At 59.2% G+C, this 22,015-nt stretch overlaps 1 protein-coding gene across 4 annotated transcripts; it reads left to right on the forward strand.

Annotated features, from left to right (window-relative positions):
- Positions 1-129: 129 nt before the first annotated feature.
- Positions 130-21,974, forward strand: TUBGCP6 (tubulin gamma complex associated protein 6). 4 transcript variants are annotated; one of them, XM_047785906.1, is made up of 26 exons: positions 131-1,057; positions 2,852-3,015; positions 4,754-4,964; positions 10,416-10,589; positions 11,449-11,570; positions 12,360-12,438; positions 12,527-12,636; positions 12,838-12,929; positions 13,021-13,160; positions 14,419-14,568; positions 15,117-15,198; positions 15,283-15,371; positions 15,452-15,567; positions 17,725-17,881; positions 18,150-18,221; positions 18,351-19,044; positions 19,126-19,614; positions 19,771-19,823; positions 20,008-20,143; positions 20,227-20,395; positions 20,482-20,623; positions 20,732-20,926; positions 21,002-21,134; positions 21,233-21,446; positions 21,526-21,725; positions 21,825-21,974. In XM_047785906.1, the coding sequence occupies exons 1-26, from the start codon at positions 317-319 to the stop codon at positions 21,914-21,916; spliced, it is 5,016 nt and encodes a 1,671-aa protein (XP_047641862.1). In that variant the 5' UTR covers positions 131-316; the 3' UTR covers positions 21,917-21,974. The 4 variants fall into 4 exon arrangements, 3 of the variants coding, with proteins under 3 accessions (XP_047641862.1, XP_047641860.1, XP_047641861.1); XM_047785904.1 differs by having other exon boundaries at positions 132-1,057; positions 18,351-19,614; XM_047785905.1 differs by having other exon boundaries at positions 132-1,057; positions 17,743-17,881; positions 18,351-19,614.
- The last annotated feature ends 41 nt before the right edge of the window (positions 21,975-22,015 follow it).

Consider the following 22,015-nt stretch of genomic DNA (forward strand, 5'->3'; position numbering starts at 1 on the left):
TTCCAGGCCGGAAGTGCCCTGCGAGGGAGGTCTCCGGGCCCCGCCTCCTCCGCTCGGCCGCCGGCCTCCCGGGTGACGCAATTCCGGCGCGCCGGCTCCGGCGGGCAGGCCTGTCGCAGGCGGTGACGCGGCGGCGGCGGCGGCGGCGGCGGGAGCCGGGGGTCGCGCGGCTTTGCAGGGCTGAAGGGGCTGGTGGGCCCGCGGACCCGCGGGCTGGGCTCCACGCTCCATCTTCCGCGGCGCCTCTCCCGCCCGTCCCTGCCCGGGGGCCAGGAGGAGACGTCCCGCGCGCGAGGGCCCGGCGCGAAGAGGGGGCATGGCCAGCGTACCTCAGCTGTTGGACGACCTGTGCGAGGCCCTCCTGCCGGCTGCGAAGGCTCACTTGGGCCAGCGCCGCGGAAGCAGGAAGAGGGCCAAGCAGAGCCTCAAGAAGGTGGCCTACAATGCTCTTTTCACAAACCTGTTTCAAGATGAGGCTCGCAAGCTGCAGCCAGACCTCCCAAGACTCCCGGTGAAAAACAGGATCCTCATGCTGTCCTTCGACTTGCGAGTGGGCGGTCTAGGCGCTGAGGCCGACCGCCTGGAGGAGCTGGTGGAGGGGCTGGAGACGGCGCCTCGCGGGCCGCTGGCGGAGCTGGGCTCTGTTCTGGACCTCCTGGTGCAGCTGGCGGGCAGTGGTCCCCCTCGAGTGCTGCAGCGCAGGCGGGAATACTTCCTCCCCAAAGAGCACGTCGGCAGAAATGTTCGCTACGGCGGCTACGACTGCTGCCACCTGAGCGGGATTGAGGCGGACGTGCGCTCTCTCATCTCCGGAGAGGAGGAGCTGTGTCGGGACCTAATCCGGAAGACGCTGCAGGTGATGGAGGCGGCGCCGGGCACCGGCCTGCCCGCCTTTGGGCTGTCCTCGTACGGCGACCCTTACGGGGACAGATTTGAGAGAGACACCCGAGTTTCGCTTTTCGGAGCCCTCGTGCACAGCCGCACCGCCGACCTGGACGTCCGTCTGGACCTGCCCCCGGTGCCGGACAGCGCAGACCTCTCTGGCTTGGCCATCAAGGTAGCGTGTTTGCGTCCTGCCTCCGGCTCATGAGGCTTGGGAAGTGCCTCCTTCGACCGGCCGTTGGCGGGGTAAAGGGAGGGCAGCTGGAGTCCAGGGATCTGATGCTGAGCCGGGGGGAGGGGAGAGGGGGGACCTGCTGGAGGGGTTCGCGGAGCCCCTTTCCGCCGCAGGCCCGCCACCTGCTGTTTTCCTCCCCTAAGTGACAGCACATGCTGTTAAGTCATTTCTGCCCTTGAGCTGATGTTTAGGTTAAAAACGTCCAACTCTCCCCTGTCTCGGAAGCCACATTTCAATTGCTCAGTGGCTATATGTGACGGAAGCATTTGTCCCAAACGTATATGTAGTTTTATATGCTTTTTGTACCAATAACACGGACTTTTTCAGATTTTTTTTTTTTTTTTTTTGCTTTTTAGGGCCACACCTGCGGCTTATGGAGGTTCCCAGGCCAGGGGTCTAATTGGAGCTACAGCTGCAAGCCTACTCCACAGCCACAGCAACACAGGATCCAAACCATGTCTGCAACCTACACCACAGCTCGTGGCAACGCCAGATCCTTAACCCACTGAGCGAGGCCAGGGATTGAACCCGAGACCTTATGGGTCCTAGTCAGAATCATTTCCCTTGCACCACAAGGGGAACTCCTGTCTTCTTTTTTTAGGGCCTCACCTGCGGCATATGGAGGTTCCCAGGCTAGGGGTCTAATCGGGCTAATTGGGGCTGTAGCTGCTGCATGCTCAAGGATGCTAGTCAGATTCATTTCTGCTGAGCCATGATGGGAACTGCTTTTTTTTTTTTTTTGTCTTTTTGCCTTTTCTAGGGCCGCTCCCTCGGCATATGGAGATTCCCAGGCTAGGGGTCTAATCAGAGCTGTAGCCACTGGCCTACACCAGAGCCACAGCAACAAGGGATCCGAGCCGCGTCTGCAACCTACACCACAGCTCACGGCCACGCCGGATCCTTAACCCACTGAGCGAGGCCAGGGGTCAAACCCGCAACCTCATGGTTCCTAGTCGGAGTCATTAAGCACTGAGCCACGATGGGAACTCCCAAATGTTGCATATCAAATAGGATTGCATTTCACTAAGCAATGCTCAGAGAATTTTTTTTTTTTTGTCTTTTCTAGGGCCGCACCTGCAGCATATGGAGGTTCCCAGGCTAGGGGTCGAATGGAGCTGTAGCCACTGTCCTACACCACAGCAATGCCAGATCCTTAACCCACTGAGCAAGGCCAGAGAGGCTAGTCAGATTCATTTCCTCTGAGCCACGACAGGAACTCCCCTATGTTATTAAGTAAATTGTCATTTGCCTTTGCATTCTGTGCCTTTGCTGAAAGGGTGGGCTGCCCTGGCTCCATCATTCCCTTCTTTGTGGTTCCTAGATTGTCTCCAAAGGTGATGTCACAGCCAATATCTTGATGTACATGTGTCTGTGATTTTTTTTCTTATACTGGATTTGCCAGAATGCATTTCTACATCAGAGGCGTGCATCCTAGGAACGGTTTCAGTGTACGTTATATTGAGGCTCGGAAGCCTCAATGAGTCTGTGTTGTGTGAAACTGGACATTGATAATGAATGAACTTCTTTAGTCCCTCAAATGATTCCCTAGGGGTGAAAACATCGTGTGGTGCTTGTGGGCTGGAGCAAGTCGGAAGTCGTGTTCTGCTGGGTTTGCCCCAGAGTAGATGGGGAGTCACTGCGCGGGTGCGGGAGAGCTCCCCGCACTCTCCTCGCGCTTGGGTGACGTCTAGACACCCTGTCACGGGGGAAATGTCTTTTTCCTGCGGTCTCCAGGTCCCTCTGAGCGTGGATCAGTCCGAAGACGAAGGGTTCCAGTCGGCACCCAATCTGACTCCTGATTCCCAGTCCGAGCCGGGTGTTACTCCAGACATCGACCTGTGGGAAGCCGTGCTCACCTATGAGGCCAGCAGGCGGAGGTGCTGGGAGCAGATTGGATGGTTCGTGAGCCACTGTCCCCACCCCCCCGAACGTGGCCTTTCCTCAAAGAGCCCAGATAGCTGGGATTAGCAGCTTGGAAGTGTCAGTCCAGCTGGCATACGAACTTGCCGAGTGGGTCACGTGGCCGTGGTGGTCGGGGACTGACCCTGAAAGAGTGGGTAGGAGCAGGGTGCCTCGAGCACACCTGTCCCGGGACTCCTGACCATTCAGAGGCCCTTTCCTCATGCTCTCCTTGCCCCAGGGGGGTCTCCTGTCCCTCAGGGAGCTGGTCCTGGGCTGGACGTCGAGCCTCCTTGTAGCTTCCATCTGCAGCACCTGCCCTGTGAGGGCTGGGCTTGTCCTCCTGGCTGCTCTGGGCCCTGCCGTCTGATACTGGCTGACAGAGGGAAGGAGCAAATTATGGCACATTGTCCGTTAAAAAGCATTTTTAGTTTTAACAAATTCTGAGAGTTTTCTTAGGCTCCTGTTACTAAGTTACTGGGAGTTCCTGTCATGGCTCAGTGGTAATGAACCCAACTGGTATCCATGAGGATGAGGGTTCGATCCCTGGCCTTGCTCAGTGGGCTAAGGATCTGGCGTTGCCATAACCTGTGGTGTAGGTCACAGATGCGGCTCAGATCTGTGTTGCTGCGGTTGTGGTGTAGGCCGGCAGCTGCAGCTCCGATTTGACCCCGAGCCTGGGAACTTCTGTATGCTGCAGGTGTAGCCCTAAAAAGACCAAAAAAAAAAAAAAAGTTGCTTTTTTAGAGGGTTTTAAAGCACGGTTTTTCCGTTCATCAGTAGGGGCTGATGGTTTCCGAAGGGACATTTAGGAAGCGATACTGTGTTTGGGCCTCTTTTGGCCTCCGTGCTGTGTTGTTCCTCAACCCCCTATGGGACCCCGCAGGCCAACGACCCGAGGGTGCGCGTGTCCCCCCAGCCGTCCTCTGCGAGACCCGGCCTCCCTGATGTCTCCTAGAAATTCATGCTTTGCGCTTTTTGGGGGCGGGCGATGATGTGCACATGACCTAAGGTTTCACGCCGGCACCGCCTGGAGTGTCCCCTCAGTGGCGCCAAGGCCGTCCGCAGTTTGTGACCCTCCCTCCTGTCCGTCTCCAGAACTTTATCTTCCCAAATTGACCCTCTGCCCCCAAGAACCTGACTCCGCATCCGCGCCCCTGGCACCCGCTCTCCTGCCTGTCGCCTTGATGCCGACTCCCTTAGGCACCCGGAAGCGGAAGCGGGGTCCCCGCCTGCCTGAGCTCCTGCGCCACGCGCTTCTCTCCGCGTCCCGTCCTCAGGGTTCCTGCCCGCGGCAGCTCCTCTGACCCTTGTGTCGGGACGCCCTTCCTTTTGAGGCTGGGCTGTCGTCCCCTGGCACGCAGGGACTCTATCTCGTCAGCTCGTGGACGCTTGGGCTGTTGAGCGTGTGCTGCTGGCACCCGAGTGTTGGAACCTCGTGCTTGTTTTCAGTGTAAAGGCGCATCACCAGCGAGGTGTCAGCCTCAGGCCCGCTGTGTGCCCGTGGGTGCTGGGCGGGGGGGCATGTGCTGCTCCTCTTGGATGCTGCACAGAGCTGTCTGGCGAGGTCCCTTGTGAGCAGTGCTGAGTCTGCTGGACGCTGCCTGAGAGGCTGTGTGCTTGTTTGGGGTTCACACCTGGTCTTAGATGCTTCGTCGTCTGGGGTCGCTCTTCGCTCTGCCTTGTGTTCCTGCAGCCACGGTGCTCTGTCTGCTCACTGCCCCTCTCCCCACACAGCCCTCCCGGCCACAGAGAGGAGCCCTACCTCACCGAGGCGGGAAGGGACGCCTTCGACAGGTTCTGCAGGCTCCGCCAAGGGGAGCTGCAGGTGCTGGGGGGCGCCCTTCTGCAGGCCCCGCAGCCTGTGCTGGTGAAGGAGAGTGAGCTGGTGAAGGACACGCTGAACGTCCTGCTGGGGGTCGTGTCGGCCACGTTCTCCCTCTGCCAGGTAAGGAAGGCGCTGCGTCCCCGGCTGGGGCCGCCCGTGACAGGGTGGGGAAGCCGGCTCTGTGGCCTGCCTGGTGCGCGTCGTCTGGGTTCAGCTCTAAGAAGTGTTAATTCCTGGATGTCCTTTTAAAGCGGCAACGAGAGACAGCTGTTTCTCGCCAGCAGTGAAACCGGAGAAGCGGGCCCGTTGCCGCGGATCCTCGGGACCTGCTGCGTGTGGCGACAGGCACCGCTTTTCCTGCTCCCAGGCTGCCCTGCGTGAGGGGCCTGGCGCTCTGCATTTCGCCCAGCCTTTGTCTCTTGCTGCGTGTTTATTAAGAGAAACTGCTTACAAGAGGGCAGCCTTTCGCGAGTGTTGTCCTGCAGGCTTCTTTCAGCCAGGGCCCAGTCTCTGTCTTCAGAGTTCCCTTCCGGCGGCTGTTCTCAGACTTGAGTTTGTGCTAGAAGCACATCCTGGGCTTGGACCAGATGCGCTGCAGCCGACTCCTCGGGCAGCTGGTGCTGGGCTGGGCCGCTGCTCCCGACGCCGTTTTCAGGGTCTCATAGGGTTCTGCTGTGTGAGTGGTCTTTCTCTGGAGTGGGATCAATCCTCCCACCCTTTTAAAACTGTGATAAAACAGCATTCCTTAAAACTTACAGTCCTGACCACCTTATTTTTTATTTTTATTTCATTATGGCTGCAGCAGTGGCGTATGGAAGTTCCTGATCCGGGGATTGAATCTCAGTCACAGCTTTGACCTTTGTCACAGCTGTAGCAATGCCAGATCCTTTAACCACTGCTTCCTTTAACCCACTGCACTGGGCTGGGGATCAAATCTGCACCTCCACAGGGACCTAAGCCACTGCAATTGTGTCCTTAACCCACTGTGCTACAGGGAGAACTCATCTTAACCACTTTGCAGTGGTCTAGGTAGCAGTAATTACCTTCACAATGTTGTGTAACCACCCCACTGTTTTTTTTTTTTCTTGCTGTCTTTTTTTTTTTCTTGGGCCATGCCTGTGGCATATGGAAGTTTCCAGGCTAGAGGTCGAATCCAAGCTGCAGCTGCTGGCCTACAGCACAGCTACAGCAATGCGAGATCTGAGTCATGTCTGTGACCGCCACAGCTCATGGCAATGCTGGGTCCTTAACCTGCTGAGCAAGGCCAGGGATTGAACCCGCATCCTCATGGATACTAGTTGGGTTTGTTACAGCAGAGCCACAATGGGAATTCCTGGAGTTTTGTAGTTTTAGCTTTAAGTTTAGGCATTTGATCTATTTCGAGTTAATTTTTGTTTCTGGTATAAAGGGAAGGTCCAACTGAAATCTTTTGCATGTGGATATTCCATTTACCCAGCACTGTTTGTTGAAAACACCACTTTTTCCCTCATTGAATGATACCTGTGAGGTGTTGCCAATTAATTGACCTTATATGTGAGTGTTTACTTCTGGGCTCTGTTCTGTTCCATTGGTCTTCACATCTGTCCTTATGTCCGTGCCACACTGTTTTGATTTCTATAGCTTTGTAGGAAGTGTGAGTTTTCCAGGTTTTTTTTTTTTTAAGATTGTTGTGGTTATTCAGGCCCCTTGTAATTCCATATGAATTTTAGAGTTAGGGTTTTTCTATTTCTGTAAGTGATACCTTTGGGAATGGTATTGAATTCAGAGGTCACTTTGGGTATATTATTATCTGACAATTTTAGATATTCCAGTTCATGAACATGGGATGTCTTTCTATTTATTTAAGTCTTTAATTTCTTTCAGCAATGTTTCCTAATTTTCACGGCAACAAGTCTTTTGTCTTCTTGGGTAAATTTATTTCTACAATTTTTTCTTTGCCTTTTTAGTATTTCTACGTATTTTATTCTTTGTTTGTTTGTTTTTGGTCTTTTTGCCTTTTCTAGGGCTGCACCCACAGCATATGGAGGTTCCCAGGCTAGGGGTCTAATCAGAGCTGTAGCCGCCAGCCTACACCAGAGCCACAGCAACTGTGGATCTGAGCCACGTCTGCGACTTACACCACAGCTCACGGCAACACCGGATCCTCAACCTTTGAGTGAGGCCAGGGATCTAACCCAATCCTCAAGGATACTAGTTGGGTTCATTAACCACTGAGCCATGACAGGAACCTTTTTCATTTCTGTTTTTGTTTTGGCTGTGCCCACTGCATGTAGAACTTCTGGGGCCAGGAATTGAATCCATGCTACAGTGGCAGCCTGAGCCATGGCAGTGATAACACTGGATCCTTAGCCTGATGGGCCCCCAGGGAACTCCTCAGTTTCCACTTTTGGATTGTTTATTGCAACTGTGTAGAAATACAACTGATTTTTCTGTGTTGATTTTGTATCCTGGAACTTTGCTGAATTCATTTGTTAGCTCTAACAGGTATTTATTTATTTATTTACTTATTTATTATTTTGCTTTTTAGGGCCGCACCTGTGGCCTGTGGAGGTTCCCAGGCTAGGGGTCAAATCCGAGCTGTAGCTGCTGGCCTACCCCACAGCCACGGCAATGCTGGATCCTTAACCCACTAAGCAAGGCCAGGGATGGAACCTGCGTCCTCATGGATGCCAGTCAGATTCATTTCTGCTGAGCCACGACGGGAACGCCTATTGAGTGTTTTCATTGTGAAAGGCTGTTGAGTTTTCTCAAAATTTTTTTTTCATCAGTTGAGATGAGCCTATGTAGTTTTTCCTTCATTCTGTTAATGTGGCATGTTGCATTGATTTTTTGGTATATTACATTGAAAAGCTTTTTGACTGCCCCAGGCATATGGAGTGCCTGGGCCAGGGATCAGATTTGGGTCACCATTTGTGACCTACACCACAGCTTTGGCAATGCCAAGTCCTTTAACTCACTATGCTGGGCTGGGATCAAATGTGTGACCTGGTGCTGCAGACACGCCACTGATCCCACTGCACCACAGCAGGAACTCCATGTATTCCTGAGATAAAACCCACTTAGTCGTGGTAGAGAATCCTTTAACATGCTGTTAGATTCAGTTTGTTAGTGTTTTTTGTTTTGGTTGTTTTTGTTTTTTTGTGTGTGTGTGTGTTTTTTTTTTTTTTTTAATCCTTTCTAGGGCCACACTCATGGCACATGGAGGTTCCTAGGCTAGGGGTCTAATCAGAGTTGTAGCCACCGGCTTACACCAGAGCCACAGCAACGCGGGGTCCGGCCGCGTCTGCGACCTACACCACAGCTCACGGCAATGCCTGGTCCTTGACCCACTGAGCGAGGCCAGGGATCAAACCCGCAACCTCATGGTTCCTAGTCGGATTCATTAGCCACTGCGCCACGACGGGAACTCCTTATCAAGGATTTTTGCATCTGTGTTCATAAGGGATGTTGGCCTGTAGTTTTTTCCCTGTAATGTCTTCATCTTGTTTTGGCATCAGTGCAGTAACAGCCTCTTAGAATTAGGAAGTGTTGGAGTTCCCATTGTGGCTCAGTGGTTAACGAATCCGAGTAGGAACCATGAGGTTGCGGGTTCGATCCCCGCCCTTGCTCAGTGGGTTAACGATCCGGCGTTGCCGTGAGCTGTGGTGTAGGTCGCAGACACGGCTCGGATCCCGCATTGCTGTGGCTCTGGCGCAGGCCGGCGTCTACAGCTCCGATTCGACCCCTAGCCTGGGAACCTCCATATGCCGAGGGAGCGGCCCTGGAAATGGCAGAAAGACAAAAAAAACAAAAACAAAGAATTTGGAAGACTTTAGGAATAACTGGTATTAATTCTTTAATTGTTTAGTAGAATTTACCAGTGAAGGCATCTCGTCTTGGACTTTGTTGGGGTTTTGCTGTTTTTATTCTCTTTAAATTATAAAACTCAGATGACGTTAATGTTTCCCATCTGGACTTGCTGGGAGGTGTTGTACTGGCCGCAGCCCATTGCCTGGACGGCTGTAGGCACCCACTCACTGGGCCTGAGGTGCTTGTTCAGCCTGTTTCATCTGTGGTCAGCCCCCAACCCCACAGGCATCCCTGCGCTACACCAGGCCAGCGTCGTGTTCGTCTGGCCCTCGTGGTTCTTAGTACTAGTGTAGGGTACCCCCAGCAAGACTCCATCAGGGAACTTTGAAGAACAAGCACGGGCCCTGGGGGTACACGCATGCCCACGGCCACACAGAGAGGACTTAGATAGGGAGGGGGTCTGAGAGGGGTCTGCGGTTCTGACTTCAGGGCAGTTGAGGGTGAAGTGCTTAGGGTTTCACAGGGTCACTCTTTTTTTTTTTTTTGTCTTTTTTGTCTCTTTAGGGCTGAACCCACGGCATATGGAGGTTCCCAGGCTAGGGGTCCAATTGGAGCTGTAGCCACCGGCCTACACCACAGCCACAGCAATACCAGATCCGAGCCGCATCTGCGATCTACACCACAGCTCGCGGCAGCGCTGGATCCTTAACCCACTGAGCGAGGCCAGGGATCAAACCCACAACCTCGTGGTTCCTCGTCGGATTCGCTTCTGTTGTGCCCTCATAGGAACTCCTGTTTCAGGAATTTGTCCATGTCGTCTAGGTTCTTTAATTTGTTGGCCTATGATTGTTCATAGGCTAAATCCTTTTCACTTCTGCAGAATCAGTAGTGATGGCCCCATCTTGATTTCTGATTTTAGTAATGACTCTTTCTTTGTTCTTAGTCCACCTGAAGCTTTGCTGGTCTTTTCAGAGAACTAACTCTTGACGTTTGGTTTCATGATTGTCTCTCTTGTTTCTGTTCCCCTTTATTTACCTCCACTCTCTCTCTACGGTTTCTTCTTTGTTAGCTGGGGCTTCATCCGCTCTTTTGCTGCGTCTTTGATGTGTACAGTCGGCTTATTTGAGATCTTCCTCCTCTTTAATTTCTTTTTTAAAAAAATAAAGTCTAGTTGATTGGCAGCGTTGTGTCGATTTCCGCTGTACGGCCAAGGGGCGCGGTCCTGCATTGGCACGTGTATTCCGCTTTCTCACGTTAGCGTCTGCTGTGGGGCTGTCCCATGAGACTGGACAGAGTTCCCTGTGCTACAGCAGGACCTCACTGCCCATGCGTTCTCTTCCTTCTCTTGAAAGCGGGTCTTGGCAGCCATGCATTTCCCCCCCCCGCCCCGCCCCGCGCTCTCTGCACGCCGTGAGTTTGGTCGGAATCAGCCCTCTCGTGGGTCGGCTCAGGGCTTGTGTTTGCGAAGACTGTTATGGGGAAGTCGTGCGGGTGGCAGGTATTGCTGTGCCTCTCCTGTGGTTTCCTCAGGCAGGTGCTTGGGAGTTGATCAGATCAATGGTGAGCACTTGCTTACAGCCTCAGCCCCCAGGCAGGTGTTTGTGGGCACCTCGCAGGTGGCATGGGAGACTGTCTCCCGCGCCCTTTGCTGTTTGTGTGTCTTGGCCTGGTCTTGGGGGCACCCTGAGCAGTGGCGAGGTCCGGTATGTGGGGGACTGGGAGGCGGCGCTATGGTGGGCTCTGGGTGCCTGGCCCCAGTGACCTCTCCTTTGTCCTGTCCAGCCAGCTCAGGCCTTCACAGTGAAGCGGGGCGTCCATGTGTCAGGGGCGTCCCCCGAGAGCGTCAGCAGCCTCCTCTCAGAGGTGGCCGAGTGTGGGACCCACTACGCGCGCCTGAGCGACTTCTCCCTGCAGCCTGTGCTGGACTCCTCATGCAGCAAGGGCCTCGTGTTCCAGGTACGGCCTGGCCTCACACTGTCGCGGGTGTCCCTCTGGAGAAGAGCCTCAGAGGTCCCGCCAGGACAAACCTTTTTTCCTCGGTGACGTCCAGTCCGTGTTGCGCTTCAGGGATGGAGGCTGGCCATCCATGTCTGACTCGCTCCTTACCCCATCGGAAGCTGGGCACCTGTGTTTGGGCCACGAGACACTGGGGGGCGGTGTGGCTGGTGCTGGGGGTTCTGGGGGCAGGACACAGTGTGTACTGGGCACATGCTGCCTGTTCCCCACTGTGCCCCCTGGCTCGGATCTGAAGCAGCTCCTCCTGAAAGCCTGCTCGCTGGCCCGTACACTGGGCACGGCGCCCAGCATGCAAAGGGGTGGGCGTCCAGACAGAGGAGGGCGGCAGGCGCTGGCCTGGTCCTTTCACATTCGCACCGCGGTGGGGTTGTCGGGATGACGCAAGAGGAGCTTCAGGTGCTGGGGCAGGTCTGGGGGGCCGGGAGGGCAGGAAGAGGCCAAGGCAGCCCTGCCGTGTGGGTCGTTTGGGATGTGAAGGCAGGGCAGCTGGCTCCTTGCTGCTGGGTTCGGGAGTGTTCCATGCAGGCCTCCTGAGCTGGGGCCACACTGCTGTGGTGCTGCCCAGGACGCGAGTCCTCGAGACCTCAGAGTTGGTGTCTGTGCGCAAAGCCGGGCCACCTGGGATCCAGGGTCCGGACTCCCGGTGTAGCCGCCCTGGCTGCAGACACAGGATTTGCAGTGGCTGTGGTCTTCCGGCTGGGCTGGGCTGTCTGCACGTGACCCCCGGAGGCCCACTCTGGGGTGGGGAGAGGTAGCACCTGCTGGTTCCCAGCCTCCCTCTTCCACCCCTGCCCTGCAGGCCTTCACCAGCGGCCTGAGAAGGTACCTGCAGTATTACCGGGCTTGCGTCCTCTCCACGCCGCCCACCCTGAGCCTCCTGACCATTGGCTTTCTCTTCAAGAAACTGGGCCGGCAGCTGAGGTGAGCCTTGGCTTGGTGGCTCGCGGGGGCAGGTGGGAGGCCCATGAAACAGCCCTGGTGGGCGGGTGTATGGCAAGCCCTTGCCCCAGCCAAGTTCACGAGGTGCTGGGTGCTGTCTGTTAGCAGAGCGCCACCCGGGCCTTGGCCAGGGACTCCTGTCTGAGAGGCACACGGGGTGGCCCTGGCACACAGGAGTCGGTTGGTAAACAGCTGGCAGAGTGTCTGCCGTGGGCGCCATCTGGAGGAGGCAGGGTGTGGGGCAGCGGGGAGGTGCGTTCAGTGGGAGAGGGGTTCTTGCAGACAGAGGGGCAGGAGTGTGGGGCCCCCGGGGCTGGAGATGGGGTGCAGGGGGGGAGGCAGGAGCCTGGGGGGTCTGGAGGGTGCTGTGAGGGGGGTGGGCTGCCATGCAGAGCATAGCTTGCAGCCGGGTGGAGGGGCAGGGGGCCCCGGGGGACTTGGTAGCCATCCAGGACAGGGAGGCAAGGTGGTGGGTGCAGGAGGGGTCGCAGGGCAGAGTTGCAGGTGGGGAAGGGTCATGGGCTCTGGAGGGATTCAGAGTCTTGGCCAGTTCTGGGAAGGAGGTGGAGGCGCACGGGGGGTCCTGGGGTCCCCCCGTGGGGGGGATTCTGGCAGGAAGCTCAAAGCTGAGGTCCCTGAGGTGCCAGTGGTTTTTTGTTTTTTTTTTGGTTTTTTTTTTTTCATTTTTTTTTTCCAGTGGTTTTTAAAGCTGGACCAGAGCAGGGCTAGGACAGGTTCTGCTCGCCTGGTCTCACTGGCCTCTGTGTCTAGGTACCTGGCCGAGCTCTGTGGTGTGGGCACCGCACTCCCGGGCACTGGCGGAGGAGAGCCCAGGGCAGCGTTCCCCACTGTGAGTCTGGATTCCTGCCGAGAGCGTAGACCCAGCCGCCGCCTGCCGTGTGTGGTGCCTGCACTGACCCTCTTCCCTGTGTCTCCAGGGGGTGAGGCTGCTCTCCTACCTCTACCAGGAGGCCCTGGACAACTGCAGCAACGAGCACTACCCGGTGTTGCTGTCTCTCCTGAAGACCAGCTGCGAGCCCTACACGCGGTGCGGTGGGCGCGGGGCGGGGCCGCACTCAGTCCCAACTGAGTTTGGGCTTATCCTCTAGTTAAGACACCTGCTGAGCACAGGCCTTGCAGTTGGGGAGGGGGAGGGCAGGAGAGGTGGGCTTGGATAGGTGGTGGGGGGCAGGTGGGCTGGGGCAGCGCTCTCGCCCCACGCCTCACCGTGGCCCACCCGCCCTGGCAGGTTCATCCACGACTGGGTTTACAGCGGGGTTTTCAGAGATGTTTATGGCGAGTTCATGATCCAGGTGAACCACGAGTACCTGGGCTGCAGAGGTAGGTCTGCCTCTGGGCTGGGCCTCCACCGCGCCGGGCGGGTTGGGGCCACGGCTGCATGCAGACCCTGTGTGTCCTGTCCCACATGCAGACAAGTCTTACTGGACCCACGGCTACGTGCTCGTTTCCAAAGAGGTGGAGGCCTGCGTCCCCGTGTTCCTGAAGCACGTTGCCCACGATGTGTACGTGTGCGGGAAGACCATCAACCTGCTGAAGCTCTGCTGCCCCCGGGTGAGGGCCTGACAGGCACCCCTTGCCCTGGGCTGCTCGTTGCGCCGTGGCGCTGGCCTCGGCGGTTGGGTCCCTAGGCGGCCTGGCCCTCTGTCCTCAGCCCTGGGTTGGCTGCCTGGCAGCAGGGGTCACGGGGAGCGTTTCCCCGAGTTTCATGCGCGGCCCTCTTGAGTGTCTGGTCCCAAGAGAGGAGGAAAAGCTGCAGGCATTTCAGAGCCCCTCTGCTCCCTCTTCCCCATGGAAACTGTCCCCAGAGGGCAGGGACGGGCTGTGTCGGTGGGACGGAAAACCCAAGCTGTTGCGGGAGTAGTGGCCCTCTGGCCGGGGCGGCTGTGGAGGGTGGCGGGCTTGGCTGTGCTGTGGAGCGAGCCCTGTGCCGGGCAGCCTCTGGGGGAAGCTGCTGTCTGATGTCCCAGCAGGCTGGCCAGCCGGTCGCAGGCCAGATCAGTGGGCAGCAGCTGCGCCCGTGCGGGGCTGTCAGATGGGAGCCGCCAGGACAGGCTCAGGGCCCAGTGGGAGCAGCTGGTGCCGCTTCGTTGCTGAGTCCCCCGGTGCTGTGAGAGACTGGCTGCGGGGCGGGGCGGCTCCTGAGAAGGGTGGGGCTCCCGAGGAGGTGGAGCTTCGGGGAGGGGTGGGGCTCTGAGGAGGTGGGGCTTCGGGGAGGGGTGGGGCTCTGAGGAGGTGGGGCTTCGGGGAGGGGTGGGGCTCTGAGGAGGTGGGGCTTCGGGGAGGGGTGGGGCTCTGAGGAGGTGGGGCTTCGGGGAGGGGTGGGGCTCCGGGGAGGTGGGGCTCCAGGGAGGGGTGGGATTCTGAGGAGGTGGGGCTTCGGGGAGGGGTGGGGCTCCAGGGAGGGGTGGGATTTTGAAGAGGTGGGACTCTGAGGAGGTGGGGCTTCGGGGAGGGGTGGGGCTCTCAAGGAGGTGGGGCTTTGGGGAGGGGTGGGGCTCTCGAGGAGGTGGGGCTCTGGGGAGAAGAGGGCGGGGCGCCGGCTGTGCTGCCTGGGCTGACTCAGTAAGTGAGTGTGGTTGTGTCCGGTCTCCTCGGCTAGAGGGAGCCAGAGGTGGTCTCTGCCGCAGGGCAGCCTCGGCCTGGATGGACCCCCACAGAGCCTGGGATGTCCTCAGAGCCCTGCAGCCTGTCAGTGAGGCATGCGGTGTTCTTGAGAAAGCAGGCTGTCCACGCAGGTCACGCGACACGGGCAGAGCGGGATGTGGCTCTGAGTATCGCTGGGCTCACTGCAGGTCCTCCTCCCCGACAGCATTACCTCTGCTGCTCTGACGTCCCTGTCCCTCGCATCTCGGTGATTTTTTCCCTCGAGGAGTTGAAGGATATCGAGAAGGACTGCGCCATCTACGTGGGACGGATGGAGAGGGTGGCACGCCACAGCTCCCTCAGCAAGGAGGAGAAGGTGCGGGGCGCCCGGGTCTTTGCTTGCACCCCGTCTCTGTGTTCCTCCTGGGGCTGGCCGAGTGATGGCTCCAGGGCAGCAGGGCCCGAGGTTCCTGCACTCGGCGGCCTCTCTGAGCTCCCCTCCTGTTCAGAAGGGGCAGGTGTACTAGGGCCAGAGCTCCAGCCTCCTGTGTGGCGGGGGTGGAGGGGGCGTTGATGGAGCCTCCGAGGCCCAACATCTGGTGCTTAGCAGGGAGATGTGAGCAGGGCAGACCCCAGAGAACAAAGAGGGGGGTGAGAGCTAGAGTGGAAGAAGAGCCAGCCTGTTTGGGCAGCCTGGGCCTGGCCCTCCATCCTATCCCATCCTCCAGATTGCTCTGTGAGACTGTGTCAACTGCCCCGGGAACCAGCCTTGTCACTGTGCAGGATGGGCACTTTTGCCCTCAGAGCCTGGCCACTGTCCCCGGACAGCCCACCCAAGGTCCGAGCAGACACACCCCTCCACCGGGCCCACCCAGGGGAGGGGGCAGAGGACGAGATGCCTCAATCACTGGTGGTCTTTTTCAGGAATTACGAATGGAAATCGCAAAGCAAGAGCTGATTGTCCACGCCCGGGAAGCAGCATCCAGGGTCCTGAGCGCGCTCAGTGGTGCGTGTGGCCCCGTCCCCGCTCTGTCTCTGGGGCAGCCTGCTGCGGCTCCTCACAGCAGCGCCCCTCGAACTCTCACTGCAGATCGGCAGATGTCTGAGCGGATGGCCTTGGATGCCCGGAAGCGAGAGCAGTTTCAGAGGCTGAAGGAGCAGTTTATGAGAGACCAGGAGGTGGGTGGGCTCCTCCTGGGGGGCACAGGCTCGGGGAGGCAGCTTTACCAGCGAGGCTGCCTGTGCGGGTTGTCGTGCAGCGTCGCCGGGCAGCCAGGCAGGAGGAGCTGGATGACGACTTCAGCTATGCCCGCGAGCTCCGAGACCGGGAGAGGAGGTTGAAGGCCCTGGAGGAGCAGCTGGAGAGGAAGGCGAGGTAGGGTGGCATGGGCATGGTGCCACTCCAGGGGGACCTTCCCGGGACGAGGGCGCTGCAAGGGCACCACTGCTGGTTTGATCTTCGTGGCTGTTTACCTCTTCTGAAACTTTCAAGTGCCCGCTCAGGCAGCTGGGGAGTGGTCTGAACTCAGGGTGTCTCCTCACCATCGGTTTGTATGGTTGGGATCCAGGCTTAGCCCACACACTGCCCCGTCCCCTGTTTCTTTTGAGTTAAGCAGTTCCTGTTGCATTTATTTTGAAGCCTGTCAGCAGCCTGGCTGAAGTGGGCACTTGCCTGGCACCCCGTCCCAGTCTGTCTCTTGCTGTGTCAACAGAATGCCCCGTTCTCCCCTGCACTTCCTAAGCTGGCGAGCTGGCGGCTTGGGGCCTTTTGTGGGAGCTGTCACTTCCTCCTTGTTTTCTGGGGTCTTAGGTGTCCTGGCCGTGGGGACAGTGAGTGGAGCTGTGATGGAGCCAGTGGCTGACTGAGGGGTGCGCTTTATCTGCGCATGTGTACCCGTGCCGTCCTGTGTGTGTACACACGTGTGTTTGTGTGCGTGTGGGTAGATGTCATTCTCCTGCTTACATGGGAAGGAAACTGGGTGCAGAGGCTGTGCCCCTGGAATTCCTGTTGTGGCTCAGCAGATTAAGGACCTGACATAGTCGGTGAGGATGTGGGTCTGATCCTGGCCTTGCTCAGTGGTTAAGAGTCTGGTGTTGCCGTGAGCTGTGGCCTAGGTCACAGATGCAGCCTCGTGTTGCTGTGGCTGTGGTGTAGGTCTCAGCTGCAGCTCTGGTTCGACTGCCGGCCTGGGAATGTCCCTGTGCCGTGGGTGCAGCTATAAAAAGAAAAAGAAAATCATTGGGCATAACATGCCAAGCTACCTTTTCTTTCTTTTCTTTTTTTTTTTTGTCTTTCTGCCTTTTCTAGGGCCGCTCCTGCGGCATATGGAGGTTCCCAGGCTAGGGGTCTAATCGGAGCTGTAGCCACCGGCCTGCACCCCAGCCACAGCCACGCGGGATCCGAGCCGCGTCTGCAACCTACACCACAGCTCATGGCAACGCCGGGTCCTTAACCCACTGAGCAAGGCCAGGGCTCGAACCTGCAACCTCATGGTTCCTAGTCAGATTTGTTAACCACTGCACCATGACAGGAACTCCTTTTTTTTTTTTTTCTTTTTCTTTTTTGCCTGCCCTGTGGCATATGGAATTCCTGGGCCAGGGATCAGATCCAAGCCGTAGTTGCGACCTATGCTGCAGCTGCATCCATGCTGGTTCCTTTAACCCACTGTGCTAGGCTGGGGATCAAATCTGTGCCCTGGTGCTGCAGGGACGCCACTGATCCTGTAGTGCCACAGCGGGAACTCCTGTGTCATATTTTTGATTCCACATATAAGTGATATAATACAGTGTTTGTTTTTTTCTTTCTGGCTTACTTCACTGAGTACGACAACACCTAGGTCCATCCATGTTGCTATAGATGGTATCGTTTCATTCTTTTTAGTGGCTGAATAATATTCCCTTGTGTGTGTGTACCATATTCTTTTTTTGTCTTTTTAGGGCTGCACCCACGGCACATGGAGGTTGCCAGGTTAGGGGTCTAATCGGAGCTGTAGCTGCTGGCCTACGCCACAGCCACGGCGACACCAGATCTGAGCCCCATCTGTGACCTACACCACAGCTCACGGCAACGCTGGATCCTTAACCCACTGAGGAAGGCCAGGGATTGAACCCGCAACCTCATTTGTTAACCGCTGCGCCATGACGGGAACTCCTGTACCATATCCTCTTTATCCACTCCTCTGCTCAGGTTGCTTCCATGTCTTAGCTGTTGTGAATAGTGCTGCAGGGAATATTAGAATACAGGTATCTTTTCAAATTACAGCTGCAGCTGAGGAGCGAGGCCTGACTCCTAGAAGGCCTGGGCAGCTCCCAGCCCCTCACCAGTCCCTTCCGTCCGTCATGCTGTGTAGGAGCTCAGTCTGGTAGTCACTCAGCAGACACCTGCTGTGCCAGGGGCAGAGAGACCTGCAGGTGTTGAGGGGGCCTGGGAAGGTGCCACCTGCAGGTGGGCTGCCTGTCGGAGGCCTGTGCCACCAAGAGTTGTCCAGCCCCTGGGGCACTGGCTGGACAGTGGGCTGACCACGGTGACCAGTCCTGTGTGTGGTTGCAGGCAGGCGCTGGTGGATCATTATAGCAAGTTGTCTGCAGAGGCTGCTCGTCGGGAGCGGAAGGCGCTGTGGAGGGTCCAGAGGCACAGGCTGGCGGACGCTCGGCTTCGCTTTCTCTTAGAGGATGAGAAGCGTGTTCAGGTGATGCCACAGCTGCAGTCGGGAGCTCTTCGCTCTGCTCTCAGGAACTCCGGACCCCCTGGTGCCATGCACAGACCTGCCCGCATGCCCCCGAGGAGGGGTGGGTGGTGCTGTTGTCATCGCTTGTCGGTGCTGTGACCGGGAAGAGGTGGTGCTGGGTGCTGGCCAGGCTGCAGCAAAGCATTGCGCAAGCTGCCCCGTGGGGAGGGCGTAGCAGTCGTGGGCGGTGGGGGCGCTGCTGCCTCTCATCCTGCTGGTCGGTTTTCAGGGGATGCTGGGAGCTGTGTGTGAGGGGAAGCCCCTGGAGCCGTTGGCCATCCTCCCAGGTGCCTGCACCCAGGTGAGAGCTGCTCCCAGGCTGGGGGCTGGGCCTGTGTCCCCACTGCCCCCATCATGTGTTCTGGTGTAGGGGACTGAAGTCGGGGACAGAACAGGGAACAGGAGGAACCAAGATGCACTTGTGTTTCAGGCCTCCCTTCCGTGCCCCGAGCACCCAGACGGAGGTGGCGGCTGTGGTTCTGGGCCTGCAGAGCAGCCCAAGGCTGCCCGGGATGGTCCCCATGGGCCGAGCAGGCTGATGCCACAGCTCCCCGAGTCTCCAGGAGAGGGGGCCTGTGGCTCTGGGCCAGCAGCAGGCCTGCTGTTGGATCCGGTGGAGGATCCAGGGCTGTTGTCTGTGGGCCTCAGCATCCGAGACTTCCTGCCCACAGCCCAGGGGGCTGAGCAGCCTCTGCACACCGGCTCAGCTCTTGTCCTGGAGGAGGCGCTGCAGACCATTGGCTCCGACCTGCCTCCCCCGGCTCCATCTGCAGCAGTGGGCACAGGGCCCTCTGGGCCACAGGAGTACGATTTCAGAACCATCCTGAGGCCAGCTGTGGCCACCTCAGCTTTCCCAGGGCCCTTTCAGTCCACGGGAGGTGGCTTGGGCAGTGAGGGGCAGCCCCAGTGGGAGGACACTCATGTGCAGCTAGACATGTGTGTCCTAGATGGGCAGGTGGCACTGCCCCATGCATGTTCTCCCCAGAAGACCTCCCCGCAAGAGGGCAGCCAGGCCATGGGGCAGCTCCCCAGACAAATGTCAGAGGGCGACGTTCCCACAGGGGGTTATGCTTCGGGAACGGCCCCCTCCCGGCCACGGTGGAACGTCCACGGACACGTGTCAGATGCCAGCATCAAGGTGGGGGAGAACGTGTGTGACGTGGTCCCCTCCCGGCCACGGTGGAACGTCCACGGACACGTGTCAGATGCCAGCATCAAGGTGGGGGAGAACGTGTGTGACGCGGTCCCCTCCCGGCCACGGTGGAACGTCCACGGACACGTGTCAGATGCCAGCATCAAGGTGGGGGAGAACGTGTGTGACGCGGTCCCCTCCCGGCCACGGTGGAACGTCCACGGACACGTGTCAGATGCCAGCATCAAGGTGGGGGAGAACGTGTGTGACATGGTCCCCTCCCGGCCACGGTGGAACGTCCACGGACACGTATCTCAGTCCCAGGTGACTCTGGGGGTGCTCTCAGGGGAAGCCGAGCCCATTATGCCCAGGCCCCACCAGACCCCCCCTGACCACGGGTCCCAGTCAGGCCTCAGCCTAGGAGCCCAGAGCCCTGCCCAGGAGGGGGAGCCGCAGCCACCTGCAGAGACGGCCTTGGAAGGGGCAGAGAGGGGCCCCCAGGCCTCGCCCACTGCTGGAGCTGCGCCCGGTGTCCTGGGAGGCGGCAGCCCTGAGGAGCCAGGTCAGTAGAGCCCCCAGAGCTGTCTTGCTCCTGGTGGTGCCTGTGGGCCCAGGATGGGGAGAAGGGGAGCAGTCTGTTGTCTGGGAGTTGGCTTGGCCCTGAGGCACGCCCCCCCCCACCCCCCCGCCCGCCGTCCACCCCATTTGTTCTGCCCAGGGAGGAGTGAGGACACCGTGGACCTCCCTGCGAGTTGCCGTCCAAGCTCACAGGTCAGGGGTCAGGGATTAGGGGTCGGGGGAGAACGCTCTGCTGGTTGCCCCTCCCACCCCAGCCTGCCCTTTCATGGGCAATGAGGGCTCTGTCCCGGGACCAGGCGACATGCGGGGCTCCCACCCAGCATTACTCCCTCTTCCCCCGGGGAAGGGGCGGGCTTTTGAGGCCGGGTCGTCTTAGGAAGGCGTGGACACCCAGAGCAGCCCAGGCCTCGGCGAGGAGGCGGCGCAGCGCTGGGGCATGGAGCAGGCCTACCTGGCAGGCCTAGCGGGGCAGTACCGCCTGGAGCAGTACCCGGACAGCTACGAGGCCATGTGTGAGTGGGCCGACCGCGCCGGGCGAGCGGGAGCCGGGGCCAGCGTGTCCCCGGCAGGTGACAGTGGTCTGTCCCCCCTGCAGCAGAACCTCCTGTCGCCCGCCTCCTGCACCACGGGCTTCCTCGAGCCTTTGCCCTCCCCGAGGACTCCTGGGTCCAGCCGGACGCAGACGAGACGGCAGTGCAGCTGAGCGAGCTGCTGCCCCTGCCGGTGCTCATGAAGCACTCGGTCACCGCCCCGCTGGCTGCGCAGTGAGGCCCCGCCCCCCGCTGCGGCCCCGCCCCCGCCCGCAGCCCCGCCCCTGCAGCCCCCCCTGACTCCAGGCCCTTCCCCCCAGCGTCTCGTTGGTGAACAAGGCCGCCGTGGACTACTTTTTCGTGGAACTCCACCTCGGGGCGCACTTCGAGGCGCTGCGGCACTTTCTGCTGATGGAAGACGGGGAGTTCGCCCAGTCGCTCAGCGACCTCCTCTTTGAGAAGGTGAGCCCGGGGTGGAGTGAGGCGGGCTGGGGCTGCGGGGGGGGGGGGGGCATCTGGACGCCTGGGGACACTTGGGGACAGCTGGGAACGCCTGTGCTCTCATCTCAGCTCGGGGCAGGGCAGACGCCCGGGGAGCTGCTCAGCCCGCTGGTGCTCAACTCCGTGCTGAGCAAGGCCCTGCAGTACAGCCTGCACGGCGACACCCCGCACGCGGCCAACCTCTCCTTCGCCCTCAAGTTCCTGCCCGAGGCGTTTGCCCCCAACGCCCCGGACGTGCTCAGTTGCCTGGAGCTCAGGTACAAGGTCAGCAGAGCCCCTTCGTGTGGACTGGCGGGGGCCGGCTCTGGACACAGGCGTGCTCACTGGCCTCCCCGGCAGGTTGACTGGCCCCTCAACATCGTGGTCACCGAGGGCTGCCTGAGCAGGTACAGCGGCATCTTCTCCTTCCTGCTGCAGCTGAAGCTCATGATGTGGACGCTCAAGGATGTTTGCTTCCACCTCAAGCGCACGGGTGAGCCCAGTGGGGGGAGGGCGGGCCCAGCGCACCCCTGGGCGTGGCTGTGGCTCACCCCCCCCCCCCCCCCCCCCGCCCACACACACTCTCCGCAGCGCGGATGAGCCACGTGGCCAGCTCCGTGCAGTTCCGCCAGCTGCAGCTGTTCAAGCACGAGATGCAGCACTTCGTGAAGGTCATCCAGGGGTACATCGCCAACCAGATCCTGCACGTCACCTGGTGCGAGTTCCGCACCCGGCTGGCCTCCGTGGGCGACCTGGAGGAGATCCAGCGTGCCCACGCTGAGTACCTGCACAAGGCTGTCTTCAGGTGAGGGGGGGGGGCGCCGGGCCGCGGGCACCCCCCACGGGGAGCGGACCGACGCGCGGCAGCTGCCTTGCTCCCGCAGGGGCCTGCTGACCGAGAAGGCGGCGCCGGTGATGAACATCATCCACAGCCTCTTCAGCCTGGTCCTCAAGTTCCGCAGCCAGCTCATCTCCCAGCCCTGGGGCCTGGCCGGCGGCCCCCACGGCGCCGAGCACCCCAACTTCGCCCTCATGCAGCAGTCCTACAGCACCTTCAAGTACTACTCGCACTTCCTCTTCAAAGGTGACCCGTACCCCCAACAGGGGGCTGGGGGGGGGGCCCCTGCGGGCGGCGGGTTGGGTCCTGCCGAGCTGCTCGCTGACCCCCGTCCCCACTCCCCAGTGGTGAGCAAGCTGGTGAATCGAGGCTACCAGCCCCACCTGGAGGACTTCCTGCTGCGCATCAACTTCAACAACTACTACCAGGACGCCTGAGGGCCGGCCCGCCCCCGCCAGGGGCCTGCGTGGGGAATAAAGGTGCTGCCGCCCCCTGCCCCCCGCGTCCACGCCTCTCTCCTGGGCTGATCCTGGGGC

This window comes from Phacochoerus africanus, chromosome 7, assembly GCF_016906955.1.
Source record: "Phacochoerus africanus isolate WHEZ1 chromosome 7, ROS_Pafr_v1, whole genome shotgun sequence".
In the NCBI taxonomy this organism is placed as follows: domain Eukaryota; kingdom Metazoa; phylum Chordata; class Mammalia; order Artiodactyla; family Suidae; genus Phacochoerus; species Phacochoerus africanus.

Excerpts from the sequence above, each read along its gene's own strand:
- TUBGCP6 (XM_047785904.1), top strand. The coding sequence starts at position 317 with ATGGCCAGCGTACCTCAGCTGTTGGACGACCTGTGCGAGGCCCTCCTG. Across the intron at positions 3,016-4,753 it reads TGCTGGGAGCAGATTGGATG|CCCTCCCGGCCACAGAGAGG; the intron begins GTTCGTGAGCCA and ends CTCCCCACACAG. Across the intron at positions 19,615-19,770 it reads CGGCAGCCCTGAGGAGCCAG|GGAGGAGTGAGGACACCGTG; the intron begins GTCAGTAGAGCC and ends TGTTCTGCCCAG.